We start from the raw sequence: 20298 nt of genomic DNA on the forward strand, positions 1-20298 counted from the left end.
TCCCTGAAGATACCAATTAAAATAACAATGTGCCATGATTTCAGTGAGTGCCAATTTCTAAACAAGAATTCATTTGTATACATACATAATTCATATTGACAAAGTTGAAGTTATACCATAGAATGAAAGAAAACAATCTTTACTTTACATGTGGAAGTACTAATATAATCCTTGGTATACTGGTGCTTTGTGAGTTTCACTTCAAGATTTTAGATTCAATTTCTTCCAAGCTCAAACCTTTGGTCTCTGGAACAAGGAGAATTATGAACAAAACTGATAACAAGGCAATAGCACCAAAAAGGAGGAAAAGTTTCCCTGCTCCTAACAACTCCTGCAGAATTAGGAAGTGTTAATGTAGATCGCTAAACCAGTTTATCAAAAATAGGAACCAGGGAAAATGAAGGAAGAAGAGGGGAACAGATAGCTAGAAATTGGATAAATACCTGCAATGGCAAGAATGCAAAGGTAACAATAGCATTTGAACCAAAGTTAGTAAGCACTGCAAGACTGATGCCTTTCCCTCTTGTGCGAAGTGGGAAAATCTCTGACACCATTAGCCAACTGATAGGCCCAAATGATATCTGACATGATTTTTAAATAGCAAACACTCAATCAGATTCGGCCTTCACCTTGAGCTTAATAACTAATAAAAACCAAAAAAAGAAAATGCCAAATATTTCTTCTTTTACATTTTCCAATTCCTCTTCGTGAGCACAATTTTTTTTAACTATACATTTATAGCATAGGGATGTAAATAATCATGGAGAAACTTGTGTAATTAATACCAACAACCATGAGAAATAATCTTTACCTGGTAGCAACCTACATAGAGCAGCAGAGCAGCAACAGCAACAAGGGGGAGACCTCCAAGTACATTGTAGTATGCTGAAAGCAAAATTAAAGAAAGCGCCTGTAGAGTAGTCACACAAATAAAGCAGAAAAGCAGAATATTATTTTCTCCAACTAAAGGCATCTAACAATGACAAATCAAAAACTTGGGAGAGGACAAGATGCATACAATTCCACTGACACCTCCAATCAGTAAGGGCCTTCTGCCAAGATCATCCACTTTTAAGACAGCTATCCATGTCATCAATAACTGGAGAAGGATAAGGATTGATCCATTATGAAAAAGTTAAAGTGCCCAAAAGAGAATAACATGCTAGAGATAACCAGCATTCATCCCAAATCAGTGGGATTTGTGATATAATTTTTAAGGGTACCTTGAACAGACCAATTACAACAGAAACTCGGGTAGCATCTGCAGCCGCAGAGAATCCTGCACTCTTAAGCATTGATATCAAAAATTTATTACAAGGTAAGGTAAAAGTTAAATATACAAATATGTTCCATTTCATTAAACATTAGCATTATGTATCAAGTACCTGAAGAATTGGACCTGCATAATACAAAACACTTGGTTGTCCAGTTATCTGTTGAAAAAGGACCAAACCTCCACCAATTATAAACGCTTTCAAACTTGGTCCCTGAAATACTTCCAATAAGCTTCCTTCAGATTTCTCCTCATTATAGGCAGACTTAACTGATAAAAGGGTATCTTCTATTTGCCTTTCAGATATTTTGTCACCAGGAGGCCTGCCCCTTAGTTTGCTTAGGGAAACCATGGCCTTCTCTTTGTATTCTTGCAAGGATCCTTTTCCTTGAAATGCCCTGAGAAGTAACCAGCGAGGAGAAGGTGGAAGACTCCACATGCCTAGTCCCATTAATAAAGCAATAGGGGCACTAAGCCCATACATGTAGCGCCAACCCCCAACTTCATTAATTTGGAAGCTTCCCACAAAATAACCTGACTGAAAATTGGATCATCTTTCAACTCAACTCATTGCTGGAAAGAAAATAAATATAATATGGAAGTGTAAATCTTTATTAAAAAATTACCAAAATTCCCAAAACTATGAAGAGCTCCTTTAGAGATATTAGAGTTCCACGAATCTGAGATGGGCAAGTTTCTGCAATGTAAAGAGGAGCCCCATGCATGGCCTGTCAAATGATACAGTCTCAGTGATGGTTAAAATATGATAGATTACACCAAAATGAATAAGGTAACTTTACAAAAGCGGGTGACAGTAAACCAAGAAATTCACCATTCCAATGCCAAGACCATAGAGCAGCCGCCCTGCTAAGAGAACACCAAGTCCTGGAGCATAGGCTGTGATTAGAGCACCAAGCACATATAGTACAGCAGCTGTGATAAGCTCACGCCTCCTTCCTTTATTAGTCAGTTTAAACAACTAGGTGAGAATGATTTACATATTAGCTCCAAACTTTTAGAAGGAAAGTGATAGGTTACAGATTACCAAGGAAATCTGCAATTGGATAGACAAGGATGGATCCAAAAAGAGCTCCATAAAGGGAACCACTAACCTACATACAAGGCAACCAGACATAAAACTGGATGGATACATCCTGGTGATTGTTTGTAGAAACTGACAGTAGGTTTCCATAAATGAAAAATAAGTTTATTCAAGTGTGACACATCAACCTACCACAAGACCAAGCTGAACAGCTGAGAGGTTGAACCAAGTCGTGCCACTAAGCTCAGCTGACTGTAATTATTATAAGAATGAATTGCAAGTTTCAGTTCATATTCTTCTGGGTAAACTGAAAATTATCTTCAAATGTAGCAGTAACCTCTACAATTACAAAAAACAACCACTGGAGCATATGAGCACCTGCAACGAGATGGTAGCACCTGAGGTGGCACCAATGTCATACCCAAATAACAATCCTCCCAAAGCAGGGAACAGAAACCTGAATGTTGCATGAATTGAGTTAATTTGACACAGTATTACGTGATCATCAAAAAAACAGGACACTCACTGAAATTGAAAGCACGTAAAACGCATTGGTATTCAATTTTCAATACCATCAATTAGGCATTGGTTAGCATTTCTGTACCATTTATTTTGCTTTCAAAAGCAATTTTCTAAGAGCAAAGTACCAACAAAATTACATGTAGATCAAAGGCAAATTAAGTAGAATTCAGCTGTTCTTAAATCATAACACGTTGCTATGTCACAAATTGACTAAACTAAAATTCTCCACCAGAAGCCAGAATTACCCATTAACCTAAAAAACATGAGAAGCAAACATCAAAAATGAAGAAATGAAGAAAAACCACTTACGGCAAAATCACAGAAGACCAAGAAAAGTCTTCTTGATATGTAGCGTCAGATAAAGGAGACTCACCATCTCCTCCAGTAACATGCTCTCCCTGAGCTCCAACCTACCCAAAAACAAAAGAAGAAAATAGGAAAAAAAATTCATCAAAACAATAAAAAGATTGATTCTACAGAAAATTTACCCTGACAGTTGGTTTGGTTGAAGACGAGAGCAACAGTGGAATTGAAGATACGACATTTTTGGTCTTGAAATAAGAGAAATGCTTTAGAGATGGGTTAAGATTAGTATGAGAATTGATGATGAAACGCTTTGGCTTCTTAGGTCGGTGAAAGTGTGTGAGATTGAAAGAGAAAAGAGGACGAATCGAAGTGGTGCAAGCCATGAAGAGTGATCTGACGGTAGGCAGTTAAGGTTCCCGCTTTTATCTTGTGTTTGGGTATGGTGTTGCTGCCAAAGTATCAAAGTTCTGTTTGTGTATGTTGTTGGGTCGACTTTTGACTTGAAGGGATGCCTGCTTTCACTGCTTACCACAGCTTGGGATCAGCAGCTCCCCACCACCCCCTGTAATTTTTCAAAGTACGACTGGGGAATCAAATTTCTTCCTAAAGCATTGGTTTTAAGTTCACTTCATTCCAATAGCTTCGTATTCAAAGAGTGAAAGGCCTTTTCTTGGAAATTCTCCAAACATCTGAAAACCCAATTAAATCTATCTAGAGGTTGAAGTAATCTCTGAAATCATTGGGACACAATGTATTCCGATCAAATATTAAGGACCACAAAAAAATTTTCCAAAATATTATTGAGCAGATAAATATTTCTATAATTATATTGCATGGATGTCACATTAATTTGTACAATATTTGTATTCTTTATTTATTAATTTATGTTTTTCTGCTAGTGCGATCAGGGGTTAAGGGTATTTTCGAGCCAGTCTTAGTGTACTGAGACTAATTTTTATACCGTATTTAGTCTTTCTTTTCTGTTTGATCTGGAAAATAGGTTGATGTTTGTTTACCAACGGATTTACTTAAGATTAGATTCGAGTCAAACTAAATTCAAGTTTGATTTAATTTGAATAGAGTTAAACTCGAATTCGATTGAAAAGTGTTTTAATCCGATTTGTTTAGATAAAACGATATTATTTTAATTGATTCATATTAAAATTTTTCTTATTCGTGAATTTGATGAACTATATACCATTATAAGTTGAACTCGAACTCAAACTCAAAAATATTAAACTCTCATACTCAAACTCAAACTTACGCATTAACGTACAAAAATAGAAACATGAGCAAGTTCTTGTTACGGAAGATACGATGTAGTTTAGCTCTAATTAACAAAACGAAAAATAATAATAATAGAAAGTAATATAAATACATTTGGGATTCTAATTTAAGGAGTTAAAACAAATCATTGTTAGCTAGAGCAGAGATGCCAATTATGGGGAGGAGACCTTAGTTTTCTCCAAGTTTAATGGCTTATTGACTTGAAGAAGATAACCCTATTCCTGAAATTATTACCAACCATTTAAAACTGGATAAACGTGTGTAATTTTCAGTAAATGACAGTTTCTAGTTAGCTCTGTTACCTAGTTTGCCACAACTTCACGCCTGCCAATCCCTTAAGACTGATTTCAGTGTCTGTGTGTGCGAAACAGAAGAAGCCTTTGCGTGTTTGAAGAAAATGGAAGACAGTGACAACATTTTTCTGAAACAAGCTGTTTCCAAGAGTCGAGCAAAAGTTGGAAAGCCACCCACCAGGCTTCAAAACCATGCACCGACGAATCTTAAGCTGGATCAGGTCACTAACCCTTATGCATCGGCGTCCTCTGGCAATGTACCCATAATTCCTCTGCTTTCGCCGCTCATTGAATCGCCGAAACCAGTGGCAGAGGGAGACGAGCTTATGTTCTGTGGAAGTGGGAATAATGAAGTAAAGTGCAGCTGTGATGAGAAGAAAAATGGTGGGTCAGTTCCTGGAGAGAGGGCTGTGGATGACCCATCAACTTTGTTTTCTGTTTTTCAATCAAAATTTGTGATTGTAAATGATGCTCAATGATATTTTAGGAATTCTCTTCATAATTGGAATTTGAGTCTAATATATCATGAGTAAAATTATCTATATACAAAACGGAGAAAATAAATAATCATATAATGATATCTTAGTTTATATGTATAAAATAATAAGCTTCTTTTGTATTTGTAGTATTATTTGTCAAATTATTATTTTCCACCCAAAGTTTGGTGAAACAACAATTCACACATTTAATTTTGGAAAATTCAATTTCTTATCTATCATTTCTATTATGTGGGGGAATAAAAATGTTATTTTAATATATATTAAAATATAATAATTAAAAAAATTTGAAATATACGATTTTATCCTATCTACTCATTTCTTTGATAAATGCATCAATGCATTTTTTTTTCTTTTTCTTTCACCACTCATTTTTTTCATTAAATATTAATCTATTTTTTTCGTTTTTTCGTTCTCACTCATCTATTTTTAATTTAAGCAAATGTGAATGCCAAGTTATTGGAAGATTTTGTTGGGAAATATTAAAAATGGAAGAGCAGTGACGAAGACGAATAAGGGAAAAGGATGATAGAGGGTGAAGATGATAAGAGAAAAGTATAAACAACATTGGTGTTGCCAGTGAAGATGGCAAGAGGAGAAAGAGAAAGAAAGTTATCGGTGGTGAAGATGATGAGAGGTGAAAGAATAAAAAAGAAAATGTAAGAAAAAAATAAGAAATTGATAACTGAAAATAAAAAAAAAAGGTTATTGGAAGATTTTATTTGGAATTCTTGTTAATTTTAATAAAAATAAAAATATTAATAATTGAAATTTGTGTTATACAACAAAGGTGTATTCGCCCTTTTAGTAACGTATGATAAAATTGTAATAGATATTGAAACCAAACAAAATTTATTGACGGTAGTAACATCTAAACTCCAAATAGCGAGAATTGGTTGTTTCTCCAAACCTTCGAATGGATTGTTTTCGAATACCAAATATACATACTCTCATACAGGTTAGGGGGTAAGGGATGGATTGTTTTCAAATGCAGAGCTAGTGTAAACTTTATAATAAATAAGTGAGATATTTTCGTGATGTTTAATTATTTTAGAACAAAAGTGCATACCAAATATTTTAAATGTTGAGAAATAGTGCTAAGTTAGTTTTAAAATTTTATTTCTTGATTGTCAATTTACATCAGACGCATTTTCTTCTGATAAAATATCCTAAGAATTATCAACACATGCAGGATCCCAGTATGCCTGTCAGAAAGATTGAAGGAAAATCATTAGCAAGTTTATAAGGAATCAGATTCACACTCAAGGGGAGAAAAGCGATAACATAAGAAAACGAATCTTCTTTTGGAGTTTGGAATGCTGCCTTACCTAGTGACCCAAAATTTCCGAACATTAATCACACCAGAAAAGGGGGAAAAAATGTGTAAAAACAATTAACCATGAACAAACAAACAAACAAACAATGCTTTTCGTAGATTAACCAAAATGTTCAAGTATATCTGGCATAAACAGAATTACAGATTCCATTAGAAATAAGGTTAATTCCACTCAGTGGCCAACCATTTTAACTTTTTAAGGCTAAAAATATCTCTTCCCTTTATGTACACAGGCCAACAGTCCAACCAGTCTTAAAAACTACTAAAATCCAAGCACATCGCTCCCTTTCCTCATCCTTTCGTTCAGAAATTTATAAAGGAATTTTACCAAACACTGAACAACTCCTCCTGATTCACTCTTCTGAGTTACCGCCCACTTAATGGACAACCACACATCTCTCCGACAAAATCAGAAGTCAAATTCTCCTGTTGCCTGCACACCATAACAAACCCTTCTAACTCAAATCTTTGAATTAAGGGATATTAAGAGAAAAATATCAATAATAACAAAATCACGCACCTTATTAAACAGAATGTCTTTGTTGTTTATATGCATAATTCCATCTTTCAATGCACATTTCCATCTGCTTTTGGTTCGAGTCACCTAAACCAAAAATGCATCATGTGTATCATAACCACCATTGCTCACACACAAAGATATTTACCACCATATCATAATCATCAATGATGAGTACCAAACAATAAGCAAAAGAATACCTTGTCAAACTGAGCCAATACTAAATGTTGAGTGTTCAGCTCCTCTCCTTGTTCCACATCATCCACATCATCATCATCATTTTCATTCAATGGCTCATCGTCGTCATCATCCACGGCCTCAATTTGTGCCACAATAGCAGGAGTAGACACCTGTAGATCTACAGAGAGAGAGAGAATAGAATATCATACTTCAATTTATACATTCACAAATAAAACAGTCTTCAAGGCATCAAATTAAGCCTACCAGCCGGAGCAGGGGTGTTCACTATGTTGTAGTCTTCATTGACAACTCCTTGGTAATTGTATATCTTCATTGTTAAGGAAAGTAGGGGATATGCCCCAAAAAGAGAAAAAAAGGCAGTTGTAGTTAGAAAATTGAAATCTTTCATGATAATCAACTCATGCATTTAGTAGTAAGTTCAAGTTAGACACAGAATATAAATCAGTTGGCTAAATATAATAGATTTCAATTATATCTTATTGCAAAATCCAAGTACAGATTCGTATTTGTATGAGTCCATATATCACACGTTCAATTATTTCAAAGGACAAAAAGATAACATGGATAGTGATACAGACATCCTCAATCAGTTCACATCACAGTGTACATATACAAATTGCTCCATACAAGACCTAGACCACTGATCTTTCTAGTATCAAAATTGTTACTTTACAGGCCAACTTGCTGCCACCTCAAAAGTACTAGTTGACGAAAACCCTAAAAGTGCTGAGATAGGGCCACTTTTTATCAATCGCATTGTTGTCATTTCTACATTACTATGTCTAAAAGTGAAATAGTAATAGTACTTACATTGGGAGTAGAAAGCACATCATCGTATGGATCAGGAATTGGCCCATCCAGTTGAGGAATCTTCACAGTTGACCTAGTAGAATGCAGTTGGGACTCCCTATATGCAGTAGTGACAGTATTACCTTTACCAGTGAAACCACTCCCAGGGCTTACCTGAAAGATTACCATTACAATATTTAATTATACATACAATCAAAATATGTGTGCTTGCATATATTTATGTGTATATATGTAATGATGAATAGCTAATGTACACCTAGATATTCCAACAGTAAACATGAGATAGAAGGATCCTTTGCCTTTAACTGAACTAAAAATAAATCTCATACACCAAAATTTCATCTAATTTGAATACTCCAACAATAAAGCTGGGACGTAAATCTGAATGTTTATAGTAGTTCAATAAAAGCAGAACTGACAGAAGTAACTTCATGCTTCCCAAGCTAAAGCTCTCACATTCTATGTGTTAGATAAATATGTATTTTTCTTGGCCACTTCAAGGCACATACCCAGTTGCACAAAACATAAAGTCAGCCTCACAAAAAGAATAGAGGTTTTGACTTAGATGGAAAAGGCAAATCAAGGCCAGAAAGGTGAAAAAAGAATTACACTATTTACAAGCAAATTTTAGAAAAATCCTGTTTAAACATATCAAGAATATAGTGTCTAAATATTAGTAAGTTTTTCAAACTGTTTTATATACAGAATATGGTGCAGTTATTCAAGTAAAACAAAAACGTTAGCTTAAAATCTAGTATCTATAACACCCATCCTATCCATCAAAAAACAAATAAATAATAATAAGTTCTATTGTATATCATTAACAACATATAGGAGAAACACACCTCAAGCTCAAAAATCTCTGGTACAGCATCTCCAGCTCCATCTTGCTGGGGTATATTATATTTACCATTCTGGTACTGTGTGGGGAAATCTTCACGTTTACGCTTTCCAGATGACTTCATGAAGAAGTCCTGGAATTCACTCAAATATTAGAACTGATAAGCAACTTCAGTTGTAACAGTATATATATATATATTTTTTTACATAGAGAAAATTTTCATTAAAAGAGTCACTTCCAATTCTTTGATCATGCATTCCCCTCAAATCTGAAGCCCTAGGTCATTCTGCAATTTGAATATTAACAAATTGCAGGAATTACCTGTGTAAGGGGTTGATGAGAGTTTCCTCTATCCGCCTCATCGCGCCCTTCCACATAAGCTACAACAAGGCACAATTGATCACTAAAGAACCCTTAAGATTATATAATATATTGCTTACTTTCAACATCATGCTCATACAAGTACATACCAACATTAACATCAACACTTAGAGGGGTCCTTTGATTCATCCATGGAGAAGGAGGAGGTGGCTGTAGCAAGAAAAAGAAAAAAGAATAGGTCATCAATTGCATCAATATTCCACTAGCCACCTATAAAAACACAATAATTATGGAAAACTTTAATCCAGTAAATTAGGCCTAAAATGTATTCCAAGAAACCAGATTTAACAAAAGAGAAAGAACAAGTGCATGTAAACCCAATAAAATAGGGAGAAGATGAATTAACAAATTCCAAAATAACCAACAAAAATTATGGTATTGTTAGGACTGTTCTTACCATGTTTGGGCTTGGCCTTCCATTTCCACTTCCACCTTTACCCTCAGTACTGCCACCAGAATCATTTACCGGAGTGGGATAATCACTGGATCCAGTAGGGATGTTATACATTGAGTTATCTGCAGTTCCTGGTAATGGCGTACTCCCAGGTAGAGGAGTACTTCCAGGTAATGGCGTCTGAATGGGAGTTTGCAAAGGCGTCTACAAGCAATGTAAAGAGCTCATAAAAAACAAATGCAATTTCACTCATCAATTACAGCAAAATTTACCCAATAACAGTGATTCAATCAAAAACCACCTCAAAACTCCACACAACTTGACTTGCAAATCATTTTGAAATTCACAACCCAGCAACGACATTTTAGAAATCCATAATCCAACACAATTTGAGATGTAAATCAATTCAAAAGCTCACAATTTACACACAATATTTTCAAACAAAGATGGACCACAAAGAAATCCAAAAATACAAAACCAAGGTAATAAATGCAAGCAAAGCTTGTGAAATAGCAACCAAATGAATAAAGAAAAAAATCCACAGGAAAATAAACACTTACTGGGGGGAAGAGTATTTCAGCAGTAGGTGTTTCATATTCCTCAGTCCCTTCATAAGGTACATTAAGATCGTGAACTGGAGTTATGCCTGTTGCCGGCTTTGGCGCAGATGACCTATCTATCGGACCAGACACAACTCCCGCTTGCATCATCTTCATTTCCCAGATCTAAGCAAATGAAAATTGATCCGAACATTAATATGACAAAATATCAATAACCAAGATCAGCTTCACTACAGCTCCAAATCAAACTACCTCAAAACCCTAGACTTACTCAGATCAACCAAAACACCAATATTGACCAAAAGAAAAATCAATATCTTAAAAAAAATCACAACTCCTACACAAACAAAATAACAGAAAATTAATGAAATTAAAACCATAGCTTAAAAACGTGAAAATGTGAAATATAAAAGAAAATTACTCCTTGAAGCTCGTTGAGAACACTGTCGCCAAGACCGCTATTGACGAACTCGTCACGGACCTTGCTGATGACATCTTCGATGACGCGGATGTACACAGTGTTGGTCGTCGATGTCGTCATTTCCTTTTCTCTGAGTTAAATTCAAAATCTCCCAAGCTACTCCGGTAAAGTTTTCTCGGAAAAAAAAAGAGAGAGAATCGAAAGCGAAAGATTATTCTCTCGGGAAAAATCGGGGAAGCATCGGGAAAATCTTAGGGTTTTATTTAATTGTAAGATGGTTTTGCAGTGAGACACAGCTTACGCGAGAGAGACCGGAGAGAGAGGGAGGGGCGGACGAGAAATTGTGAATAAAGAGTGGAATATAAATAGGTTTGCATCCGATTATATGAGTTGGATCCACGTGGCAAGATCTGGCAGGGGTCTGTATTAATTTTTAAGCTCTCTTTTTTGGGTAAGAAGGAAGTGAGGCGCTGCCTGTCTGAGTCTTCCAGCGAGTTTTACTCCGTTTGATTTTCGCCACAAGATCAGAACCGCATGTCTTCAAATGGCAGGTCCCACTGTTAAATGTCAAGAGGGTATACGTGTATTAGAATCTATATTTGCTTGGTTATAACGTCGGCGTTGCATAACCAGAGCTTGATTCTTAACCCAACTTTAATTTTTATTGGTCATAAGACTTAATTCATTATCAAACAAATATCCGCAATTTTTAAAAAATTTATTAAAATTTTATTGTTAATTTAAATAATAAAAATAAAAATTTATCTTAATTTTAAAAATTAATAATTTTATCCACCTTAGTTTAAAAAAGGTTTATTTTCATATTTTAAGGTTAATAATTATCTTTTCAAAGTTTAAAATATTAGGGTTACACTTTAACAAAATGTATTATCTATTTTTAAATATTGTTTTTTATAATGATTCACTCAAATACGTTATCATCTTTATCAATAACCCTAATTGAGTGAAAAGTTTGACTTGATTTTAACTGATTTTATGTTGTTATTAACCTCCTTTTCCTCTTTACATTAATAGAAAAAATGTAACAAAAATTAAATAATAAATAGATATTTAAATTTTTAAAAAAATTATATTTATTAATTTGAAAATATATTGAACCTTAAATGGGAATAACTAGATTGGCCTTTTTATTATGCGGTCACGTTAAATTGACCAATAATAGGGTCATCCAAAAATTATCTGAAAAAATAAAGCTAGGTCCACCCTTATTTCAGCCCAATTCATCAGCCCATTTTAAGTGTTTCAATTTGTTAAATCGATTTCTTTCGGGCTGGAATAATATCCAATTCTTTCAGCCCACTGTCCCACCATGAAAGTTCGCGTGGGAGATAGTCATTCGCCAGAAGAAATTGTTAAAGGTCCTAATTCTTTAACATTTTTCGTTCTAGGGCACTACAGAAATATCTCTTTGGTTATTTGTTTTTTTCTTTCTTCGCAAATATTCTCTTCCTAAACATCTCTGGCAACGCACCCTATCAGTCTCCAGGTTCCACCCCAAAACCCTAGAAAATGTCGGGCGGGTTCTTCAGGGTAAACCCTCATTCCTCTTATTACATTTTCTATAGTATAGCACTTGAATAGTGTGGTTTTAAGTTGAGATCCAGATCTCTTCACTATAACGTAATATGTTTGCGATTTTGTTTTTCGTGTTTAATTAGGGCACCTCGGCTGATCAAGATACGCGGTTCTCGAACAAGCAAGCGAAGCTCATGAAATCGCAGAAATTCGCGGCTGAACTGGACCATCTGGTACGTTTGATTCTCCTAATTTCTTATATTGTGTATATGTTAGTATGTATACACGTTTATTGTATTTTTGTATATTTTGATTTATTATGCTTTTTTTTTATCGATTACGAAACAATGGAAGTAGTTAGAGTTTGAATTGGGGGAAGGGGTTGTTTATGTAATTGTTTTACAAGCTTTTGCGGAAGGCACTTTGTTTTTATTTTATTGTTTCATAAGAAAGGTAAGAAACGCAGAGAATTATGGTAGTATAGAGTTGAATTATTTGGTACCAAAAATAAAATCGAGTTTTGCATATAATTGTAGCTTGTGTGCTTGTTGACGATGTGGGCAAATTATATGGTTTTAGGTGGACATGGCAAAAGTGAAGATGGATGTTATTAGACCATGGATTGCTAATAGGGTTACTGAGCTACTTGGCTTTGAAGATGAAGTTCTCATCAACTTCATTTATGGTCTTCTTGATGGAAAGGTAATTATGATTTTTAAGTGGATATTAGGTTCTGAAATAGTCTCTTTTATATTCATCAATGACAGTCATCTTGTTTTATTTCTTCCATAAAATCGTACTTATGTGGTTAAGTATATCTCGTAATGGATCTTGCTTCCTTTAATCCTTTGTTTTAGGCCAATAATACAACAGAATGCACCATTTTACTTGGCATAACATCATGTCAACCTAACATCAAATGAGTGAGATGAGACTTGTTCTACATTATTTTATTGCAGGAGGTGAATGGGAAAGAGGTCCAGATATCACTTACTGGTTTCATGGAAAAAAATACTGGTAAGTTTATGAAAGAGCTTTGGATACTTCTCCTCAGTGCGCAAAAGAATGCTAGTGGAGTTCCTCAACAGTTCTTGGATGCCAAGGAAGAAGAAACAAGGAAAAAAAAGGTTGATTTCCGCCTTGAAATCAAGATATAGCCAAATGTGTACTCATAATGTCGCTGCTTCCTAATATTTTGTCATGGGTCATTGCAGGTGGAGGCAGATAGGATAGCAAATGAAATTCAGAAGAAGAAAGAGAAGGAAAGTAGAGAACTTGACCAAGAGAGATTGAAGAAGATGGTAATAATAATTTATTCATGCTGGAGTTACAGTGTCTAGAGTTGGTTTTTTGGTTTTAACTTCCATTTATCTTTCTCATGGCATTCAGCTAGCTTCTGCAATTATTTGGGTTCATGTCCTTTACCTCAAACTACTGTAGGACGGTGCAGTTGAAATGAAGGCTGCTGCTGCTGATGCTTTGGATGCAAACGCAAAGACTACGCTTGCAAAGGATTCGAGTATCTGGTCCGAGGATGGGAAAGGACCTGGTGAGAGGAATGGTGTGAGAGGAAGGAGCAGGTATGAGTTTATAGTTGCTGCACTAATGTGATAACATTTGCTATTTTTTCTTCTTTTTGTATTCATTATAGAACAAGATAGGCACTTGTATGGCCATCCATGCGATATTTATATATTTGATCCAATCTTGAAACATAAGGTAGATTATATAAGATTTGTGCTTGTATGGGTGCTTATAGTTTGAAACATGTCGGACAAATTTGAAGTTTGAAGGAACAAAAATTATAAAAAGAAAACTGCTTTTGCAATTTAAGCTAACTAGAGTTTAAGTGAAAGGTGCCAAAAATGTTGTTGGCTGATCAACATTGCAATTCTTTGACCTTTGTGTATTTTTTAGGTATAGTTTGGCTGATTTATTTAATGAAAATGCAGGTTTGGTTTAGTTTCTTACATGTATAAAGATCTGAGGTTTGGTAATATGGAAATTGAATTTTTTTTCTTTTGCATTAAAAAGGCAAATTAATGTAAGTGCTTACTTTCACATGCATATGTGCATTATAACTATCAAAATCTGAATGTTTTCACTGGTTAATATATGAGGTGATTTATGTATTTCTTGAAATGAAATAGTTTATATGATAAATGCTGAAATAATCTATCATACGGTGTCCCACTTATGAGTGCCATTTTGAGTTTCTTTTTTGTTCAACATTGTACGAGTCAGTTGGGGGTGGATATAAAATGGTTATCCTATGTTTCAGGCATTATTTGTAGTTGGAGTGCTTTTGCGTGTATGTCTAGATTGATATATTTGTGCTGGTGCTTTTGTGCTGCTGGGTGGGGGATGATTTTAGATTTTACAAAACTGTGTCAATCTGTTGAAAAATTGCCAGAATAGTTCCAACATTACGTTTCTTCATGATAGAAATCTTTTATATGAAAATTGCTTCAAGTAGGAGCATTTACTTACTGCACTTTAGTAGCTGGACAAGTCTTGGGGTATTATTTCTCTTTTCAGTTGTGCCTTTAGGCTGTACTTATCTGTAAATAACTTTTATCATTCTAGTATTACTGTGTTGTTTTTTAAAGAATAATGCTATACCAATTCCCTCCAGGGTTCCTAAGTCTCCTCAGTCGGCTGGTCATTCTCCTTCACCTCATCGGTAATTATATTAACTATCATGTGTGGTCAGTCGTCTGATCTCATTATCTTGCATTCATAATGTTTTTGTTTATTGTGCAGAGGTTCACCTTCCAGGTCATTCAGCAAGTCTCATTCCAATTCCAGAAGTTATTCAGAGTATGGTTATATTTTCATGCCCAGCAGTAAACCTATAATCAGTTAATTTTGAGCAGTACCATGTTTGTTTTGTGTCATAGTCTTTCTAAGCTCAATATTTAGTTAATTTGGATTAGTACGATGTTTGTTTTGTGTTCCTAATATGTGTATGTAATCAGTGCTTTAAGTTTTTTAACTTGGATCTTCTTTTATACATATATGAAAATCTTCTAAACTGTAGCTTCTGATTTGATACACAGCAGTGGCAGGCGTAAGTCAAGGAGTGTGTCTAGATCACCTGAAGCACGAAGGCGCTCTATTTCTGCTGATAGGGTGCACCACTCTTTGAGAAGACGATCAATTACACCCCGTAGGAGACATTCACCTCCGTTATCCCGCTCTCCTAGACGAAGATCATCTTATTTAAGGCGAAGATCTAGGTCACGGTCGCTTCGCAGATCACCTTCGCCCTTACGACGTAGACGTAATTCACCCTCACCTATGCTTCATGGATCACCATCTCTTGCTCGACATCGTAGATCACCATCTCCTGTTGTTCGACGCCGTAGGTCGCCATCACCTGTGCGGCGCCATAGGTCACCATCACCTGTTCGACGTCGTAGGTCACCATCACCTATTCGGCGCCGTGGGTCACCATCACCTGTTCGTCGCCGAAGGTCACCATCACCTGTTTGGCATCGTAGGTCACCATCACCTGTTCGACGTCGTAGGTCACCGTCACCTGTTCGGTGTCGTAGGTCACCTTCACCAATTCGGCGTCGTAGGTCACCTTCACCAATTCGGCGTCGTAGATCACCTTTACCAATTCGACATCGTAGATCACCTTCACCCATGGAACGTGAATCTCTTTCACCTGTGCGACGTGGCCTTTCTCTGGTGCATCATAGGACCCCTTCGCCTGTGCGTTGTAGGTCGCCTTCGCCTGTTCATCATACTTCACTCTCTCCTGTGCAACAACGGTATCAAAGATCTCCTTTGACTCCACAACGCCAATCTACATCTCTCATGCAAAAAAGTTCACTTGTTCCTGCTCGCATGAGACCACATACTCCATCCCATCATAGGTCTCCTTCACCCTATGAATCAAGTTCTCCATCTCCTACACGGCGTAGGGATCTATCTCCGGTTAAGAGGAAATCTCCCAGTGAGTATAAGAGATCACCCGTGCAATCTCCTAGAGAGAAATTTAGGTATGTTCCTTTGCTTAGCTGATGCATTAATGAAGCTTTGCATGTCAAATATCTGATGTAGTTGCAAAATGTCATACAGAACTCGTGAGAGTTTGTCTCCTGCTGTGCATCGACATTCCAGCTCTTTGAGGTCACCACTTAGAGATTTAAAGGACCAGAATGATTTACGTAAGAGGTCAGCTATTTCACCTTCACCAGAGAGGTCTCCGGCTGTGTCAGAATCCCCTCTACATGCACCAAGGAAAAGGAGAACTAGTGAAGATAGGAGGTATTTACATCAGTTTTTATATTATCTATTACGTCTTTATTGTTTAATTCTTCCTCATTTTGTTGATATGTGTTTTTACATTGTTGGCTGATTTTTTAAAGGTCATTTAGTCCATGTGATAGCCCTGTGAGGCAGGCCAGGCTTGCGAGGATTGATGATAGCAACTTGAGTCCTCCACAAAAACCAAGAGATAAACTTCGCCAGGGTGGTCCAGATACAAGCAAGGAGCGAAAAGGTGCCAATCAGACTAGGTATGTTCTCATTTTCTGATAACTAATGACTTCTCTCCTTGTTATCATGTGGAAATTTTAAGTTTTCTGATAATGCTGAATTCTACTTCATTCATTCATGTGGGGTGAGGACAGGGATCATAAATCTGTGTCATCACATAGATCTATGCAGAAGGAAGATTATTCTCCAGACACAGTTGCACCAGATTGTCACCCTCCTGAATCTGGGAGCCAACCTGATAAGATGGATTTGAAGAAGAAAAACCAGGATTTAAGGAGGTAGATGTGTCTCTGCTGTACAATATATCTTGCTTATTTGGTCAGACATTATTACTTATACACAAACTATATTTTAGGCACGCTATCTGATATTTTAATAAATTCCTGGCAGTGAAAAATCCTCTGGGAGGAGTGCTCATCCTGTAACTGTTGATCAAGAAAAGTCACCAATCTTGCCTGCTGAGAGGCGTCAATCATCATACCCTGGAGAAAGTAGAAGATCTGATGAGAGAAACCACTCTCGTTCAAGGAATGGCAAGGACAGTGATCAACGACATAAATCAGAAAATGTGACAATGGTCATTGAAAAAGTTGATCATGGAAACCGGAGTGATACTGTTGATTCTGGTTCTGAGGAAAGTTACAAACATAGAAACGATAATAAGGAAAAGAGAAAGCATAAATATGAGAGAAAAGAAGTGGCTTCAGATGATGACTACAGTTATGATTCTGAAACTGAGAGGAAGCAGGCTAAGAGGAGGAGAAAGGAAGAAAAGAAATTAAGAAAAGAGGAAAAGCGTCGAAGGCGTGATGAGAAGCGTCGTAGGAAGGAAGAGCGACGTGCAGAGAAGCTCAAATTGAAAAATCATAATGATGCTGATGGTTCAGATGGAGAACATGTTCCTAAAAGGGTGTCTCATCCAAGTGAAGATGAAGCAACAGAATCTGAACAGAAAAGGCTTGAAATTGAGTTACGAAATAAGGCCTTAGAATCCATCAAAGCAAAGAAGATCAGCAGTCGCTAAATATATTTGTCTTGGGACATTAGATGTTACTTTGTCATTTAAATCTTGGTGACCAGTATCTTTATTTTCTAGCTTACTTATGTTTTGAATGGGAGTATTTTTATTTTGGTAACTGTTTAATGTAGTCTGTGTTTACTGCTGGCAGTTGAATTGGATAAATGAGGATTTCCTGAGCTATTCTCTTGAGTGCAACTCTGCAGACTTTGCTGCTAATTTTTCTGGTAATGGTTGTCTTCCCTTAGTTGGGAATTGATTTTATTATTTTGTGGGATTTTATCTGTTGTTTGGATATGAAGGGAAAGGCATCTCGATGTCTTGATTAGTGCCTTGTGACTTTTTCGGTGGTTAGAAAAAATGTTAGTATCAATATCCTATTTGATGAGAAATCTGAGTCTGAGGTGTGCTACTGTTAGAAATTTGGTGCGGTCTGTAGGTTTGCTTGATCCTGTAATATGAGACTGAATCTAAATCAGCTTTCTGGTCAATTGATAGATGAATTTTTTGTCAACTAGACGACCTGGTTGAGCAGATCATATGCAGATCTACATTCAGGACATCAATTCAGGTGATGTACCCTCATCCTTCTAAGGGTGTTTTCGAAGAAATCTCAGTGCCTATAAGTGAATCATTTTTGTATTTTTATGAGAGCTGCTCTCTCACCATTTTAGTTTAATCTCTATGGATGGCAGTTTGAGAGTTGATCCTAGGACTTTATTTTCTAAAATTCTCCATGGTGCTGTAGTTTTCCGACTTGTTCTGTCCTGATGTTGATATCAGCTGTAAGGTCTGTGCACTTTATCGGGTGCCATGCTGAATGCATGAATAATATTATGCTGTACATGGTAATCTTATAGCATATTAGAGGAGCTTGTCTTCAGTTTAGTTCTGAGCTACTGGCCGTGGTCAACTTTGGTTTGTGCAAAGATTTTCATATGCACTTCGGTTAGCAGGGAAAGTTCCTCATAGGTTATTTTGACCTTTTCTTGTTAATGTTAGCACAAATTATCTTTTCTTGTTGGCATGTGAATCATGTCATGGTAATATTAGGTTACTTTGACATGGGAAGACAATGAGCAGGACGTTCCAGCACCGAAAATTTATGTGCACTTGGAGGGTATTATAGCAGAGGTTATTTTCATGGGTTATATATTTATATATTTGGGGTGCATTTTGTTTGACGTCAAATATAAGTGGAATTGTTCTATATATTATGAGCATTATTATGCGTATTTACATTGAATATGTAGATATATATACATTTATATATATCATCATATTATTAAGTGTTATTTTATTTTTAATTTAAAATTATCCAATCATATGATAATATATATATATATATATATATATATATATATATTTGTATATAGAAAATGAGTACGTGTAGATTTATTGATATATTATTGTACTGTTTGTGGGAGTTCTCTTTAAATGCATTTGGGTACTAAAAGCTGGGACATAGCCGTTTTAGTTGTGGGTTTGGGCAGCCAGTGGATCTTAGAAATGCATGTCTCCGGTGCTTGTCCCAGAATATTTACTTTCAGATTTCAGTGATAGGGTTTACTTTTAGAAATTGGAATGGATGGATAATTTGATGCTTGATGATTAATTCACACCTTGTAATACATTTGAATGAAATTTCTTCTGGGAATATGACTTGAGAAACACTTTTGGTATAAATAATATCTTCTCACTTAAAATTAATTTAAAAAAAAAAAAAAAACACCAGTAGTTTCAAGGGTAAAATGATGATTTCATTATCAATTAACTAAAAAAATAAAAAATAACTGTTTCACATATTCGAACAGTTTAAATATGTCAATTTAACAAGTTTTGAAAATTTACAAATTAGTCTTTGCAACCTTTTTGAAACCTTTAAAGTTGGTGTTGCTTTTTTATTGTTGTCACAATCTTACCAGTGTCACTTTTGAGTTTTAAAATATTAAAATAACACGTTTTTCAGATTGCATTGTAAACTACATATTAGGATGTAAATGTCAATTTTTAAAATTTTCAAGGGAAAATTATTATTTTCACTCTATCTATTTTTAGAATATTATTATGAGCTTTATAATTTTTAATATGACATCTAACCTTGATCTATATTGTCCTATTCAATTTTTTGGGTGTAACTATTACTTCTAAAATTACTTAGGGCATGCTAAATGTTTAAAATTTCACAAAACACTCTGAACTTTTTTAATTTCAAAAGCCCTTTTAAAATTTTCCTTAACACCGATAATATTTCAAAAATTATGTTTCCTCTTACATATGATTATGTATTATTAACACCATTATTTAATTTTTGTTAATTTCATGTTGCACAATAATTTAGAAAAAATGAAATATTAGGGTTAGAATTATAATTTCAGTTTAAATCTTATTTTTGCTAACAAAAATTTAATTTTGGATAAAAAAATATTATTTATATTATGTAGGGGTAAAAAATTATGTTTTAAATGCCAAACTGCGATGGATGAATGTAATAAAATTTGTGCATAAGTGCACCATACTAAGAATAGCAATTCTATGTAAACTCATTTTGATT

The 20298-nt window shown here is 35.3% G+C and overlaps 3 protein-coding genes across 6 annotated transcripts; 1 reads left to right on the plus strand and 2 right to left on the minus strand.

Annotated features, from left to right (window-relative positions):
• Positions 1 to 54: 54 nt before the first annotated feature.
• LOC123209362 (D-xylose-proton symporter-like 3, chloroplastic) lies at positions 55 to 3824 on the minus strand. The gene is made up of 13 exons (XM_044627369.1): positions 3326 to 3824; positions 3147 to 3247; positions 2694 to 2772; positions 2508 to 2567; positions 2319 to 2385; positions 2106 to 2230; positions 1900 to 2001; positions 1386 to 1811; positions 1224 to 1286; positions 1019 to 1099; positions 812 to 910; positions 444 to 581; positions 55 to 331 (listed from the first exon to the last, which is right to left on the minus strand). Exons 1-13 carry the CDS (start codon positions 3524 to 3526, stop codon positions 197 to 199), a joined length of 1677 nt encoding a protein of 558 aa, XP_044483304.1. The 5' UTR covers positions 3527 to 3824; the 3' UTR covers positions 55 to 196.
• Positions 3825 to 6626: 2802 nt separating this feature from the next.
• Positions 6627 to 11040, minus strand: LOC123196826 (transcription initiation factor IIA subunit 1-like). Its single transcript, XM_044610962.1, has 11 exons — positions 10682 to 11040; positions 10261 to 10425; positions 9704 to 9904; positions 9396 to 9456; positions 9247 to 9305; positions 8930 to 9058; positions 8085 to 8237; positions 7518 to 7581; positions 7274 to 7431; positions 7077 to 7160; positions 6627 to 6989 (listed from the first exon to the last, which is right to left on the minus strand). The coding sequence occupies exons 1-11, from the start codon at positions 10799 to 10801 to the stop codon at positions 6966 to 6968; spliced, it is 1218 nt and encodes a 405-aa protein (XP_044466897.1). The 5' UTR covers positions 10802 to 11040; the 3' UTR covers positions 6627 to 6965.
• A 1030-nt stretch (positions 11041 to 12070) lies between these two features.
• Positions 12071 to 17936, plus strand: LOC123208368 (serine/arginine repetitive matrix protein 1). 4 transcript variants are annotated; one of them, XM_044625833.1, is made up of 13 exons: positions 12071 to 12232; positions 12361 to 12450; positions 12797 to 12919; positions 13177 to 13344; positions 13432 to 13518; positions 13658 to 13797; positions 14853 to 14900; positions 14981 to 15037; positions 15277 to 16227; positions 16307 to 16495; positions 16597 to 16746; positions 16861 to 17004; positions 17117 to 17936. In XM_044625833.1, exons 1-13 carry the CDS (start codon positions 12212 to 12214, stop codon positions 17748 to 17750), a joined length of 2802 nt encoding a protein of 933 aa, XP_044481768.1. In that variant the 5' UTR covers positions 12071 to 12211; the 3' UTR covers positions 17751 to 17936. The 4 variants fall into 4 exon arrangements, with proteins under 4 accessions (XP_044481768.1, XP_044481769.1, XP_044481770.1 ...); XM_044625834.1 differs by having other exon boundaries at positions 15280 to 16227; XM_044625835.1 differs by lacking the exons at positions 12071 to 12232; positions 12361 to 12450 and having other exon boundaries at positions 13177 to 13343; positions 13430 to 13518.
• The last annotated feature ends 2362 nt before the right edge of the window (positions 17937 to 20298 follow it).

The sequence above is a fragment of the Mangifera indica genome, chromosome 2 (genome assembly GCF_011075055.1).
Source record: "Mangifera indica cultivar Alphonso chromosome 2, CATAS_Mindica_2.1, whole genome shotgun sequence".
In the NCBI taxonomy this organism is placed as follows: Eukaryota; Viridiplantae; Streptophyta; class Magnoliopsida; order Sapindales; family Anacardiaceae; genus Mangifera; species Mangifera indica.

Coding starts and splice junctions, on each gene's coding strand:
- LOC123209362 (XM_044627369.1), bottom strand. CDS start 3,526: ATGGCTTGCACCACTTCGATTCGTCCTCTTTTCTCTTTCAATCTCACA. Junction 2,568..2,693: donor GTGCTACCATCTCGTTGCAG/GTGCTCATATGC, acceptor TAATAATTACAG/TCAGCTGAGCTTAGTGGCAC. Junction 332..443: donor TTGCATTCTTGCCATTGCAG/GTATTTATCCAA, acceptor CTAATTCTGCAG/GAGTTGTTAGGAGCAGGGAA.
- LOC123196826 (XM_044610962.1), bottom strand. CDS start 10,801: ATGACGACATCGACGACCAACACTGTGTACATCCGCGTCATCGAAGAT. Junction 9,059..9,246: donor CTCATCAACCCCTTACACAG/GTAATTCCTGCA, acceptor AGTGAATTCCAG/GACTTCTTCATGAAGTCATC. Junction 8,238..8,929: donor CAGAGATTTTTGAGCTTGAG/GTGTGTTTCTCC, acceptor GTAATCTTTCAG/GTAAGCCCTGGGAGTGGTTT.
- LOC123208368 (XM_044625833.1), top strand. CDS start 12,212: ATGTCGGGCGGGTTCTTCAGG. Junction 12,233..12,360: donor TGTCGGGCGGGTTCTTCAGG/GTAAACCCTCAT, acceptor GTGTTTAATTAG/GGCACCTCGGCTGATCAAGA. Junction 16,228..16,306: donor TCTCCTAGAGAGAAATTTAG/GTATGTTCCTTT, acceptor AATGTCATACAG/AACTCGTGAGAGTTTGTCTC.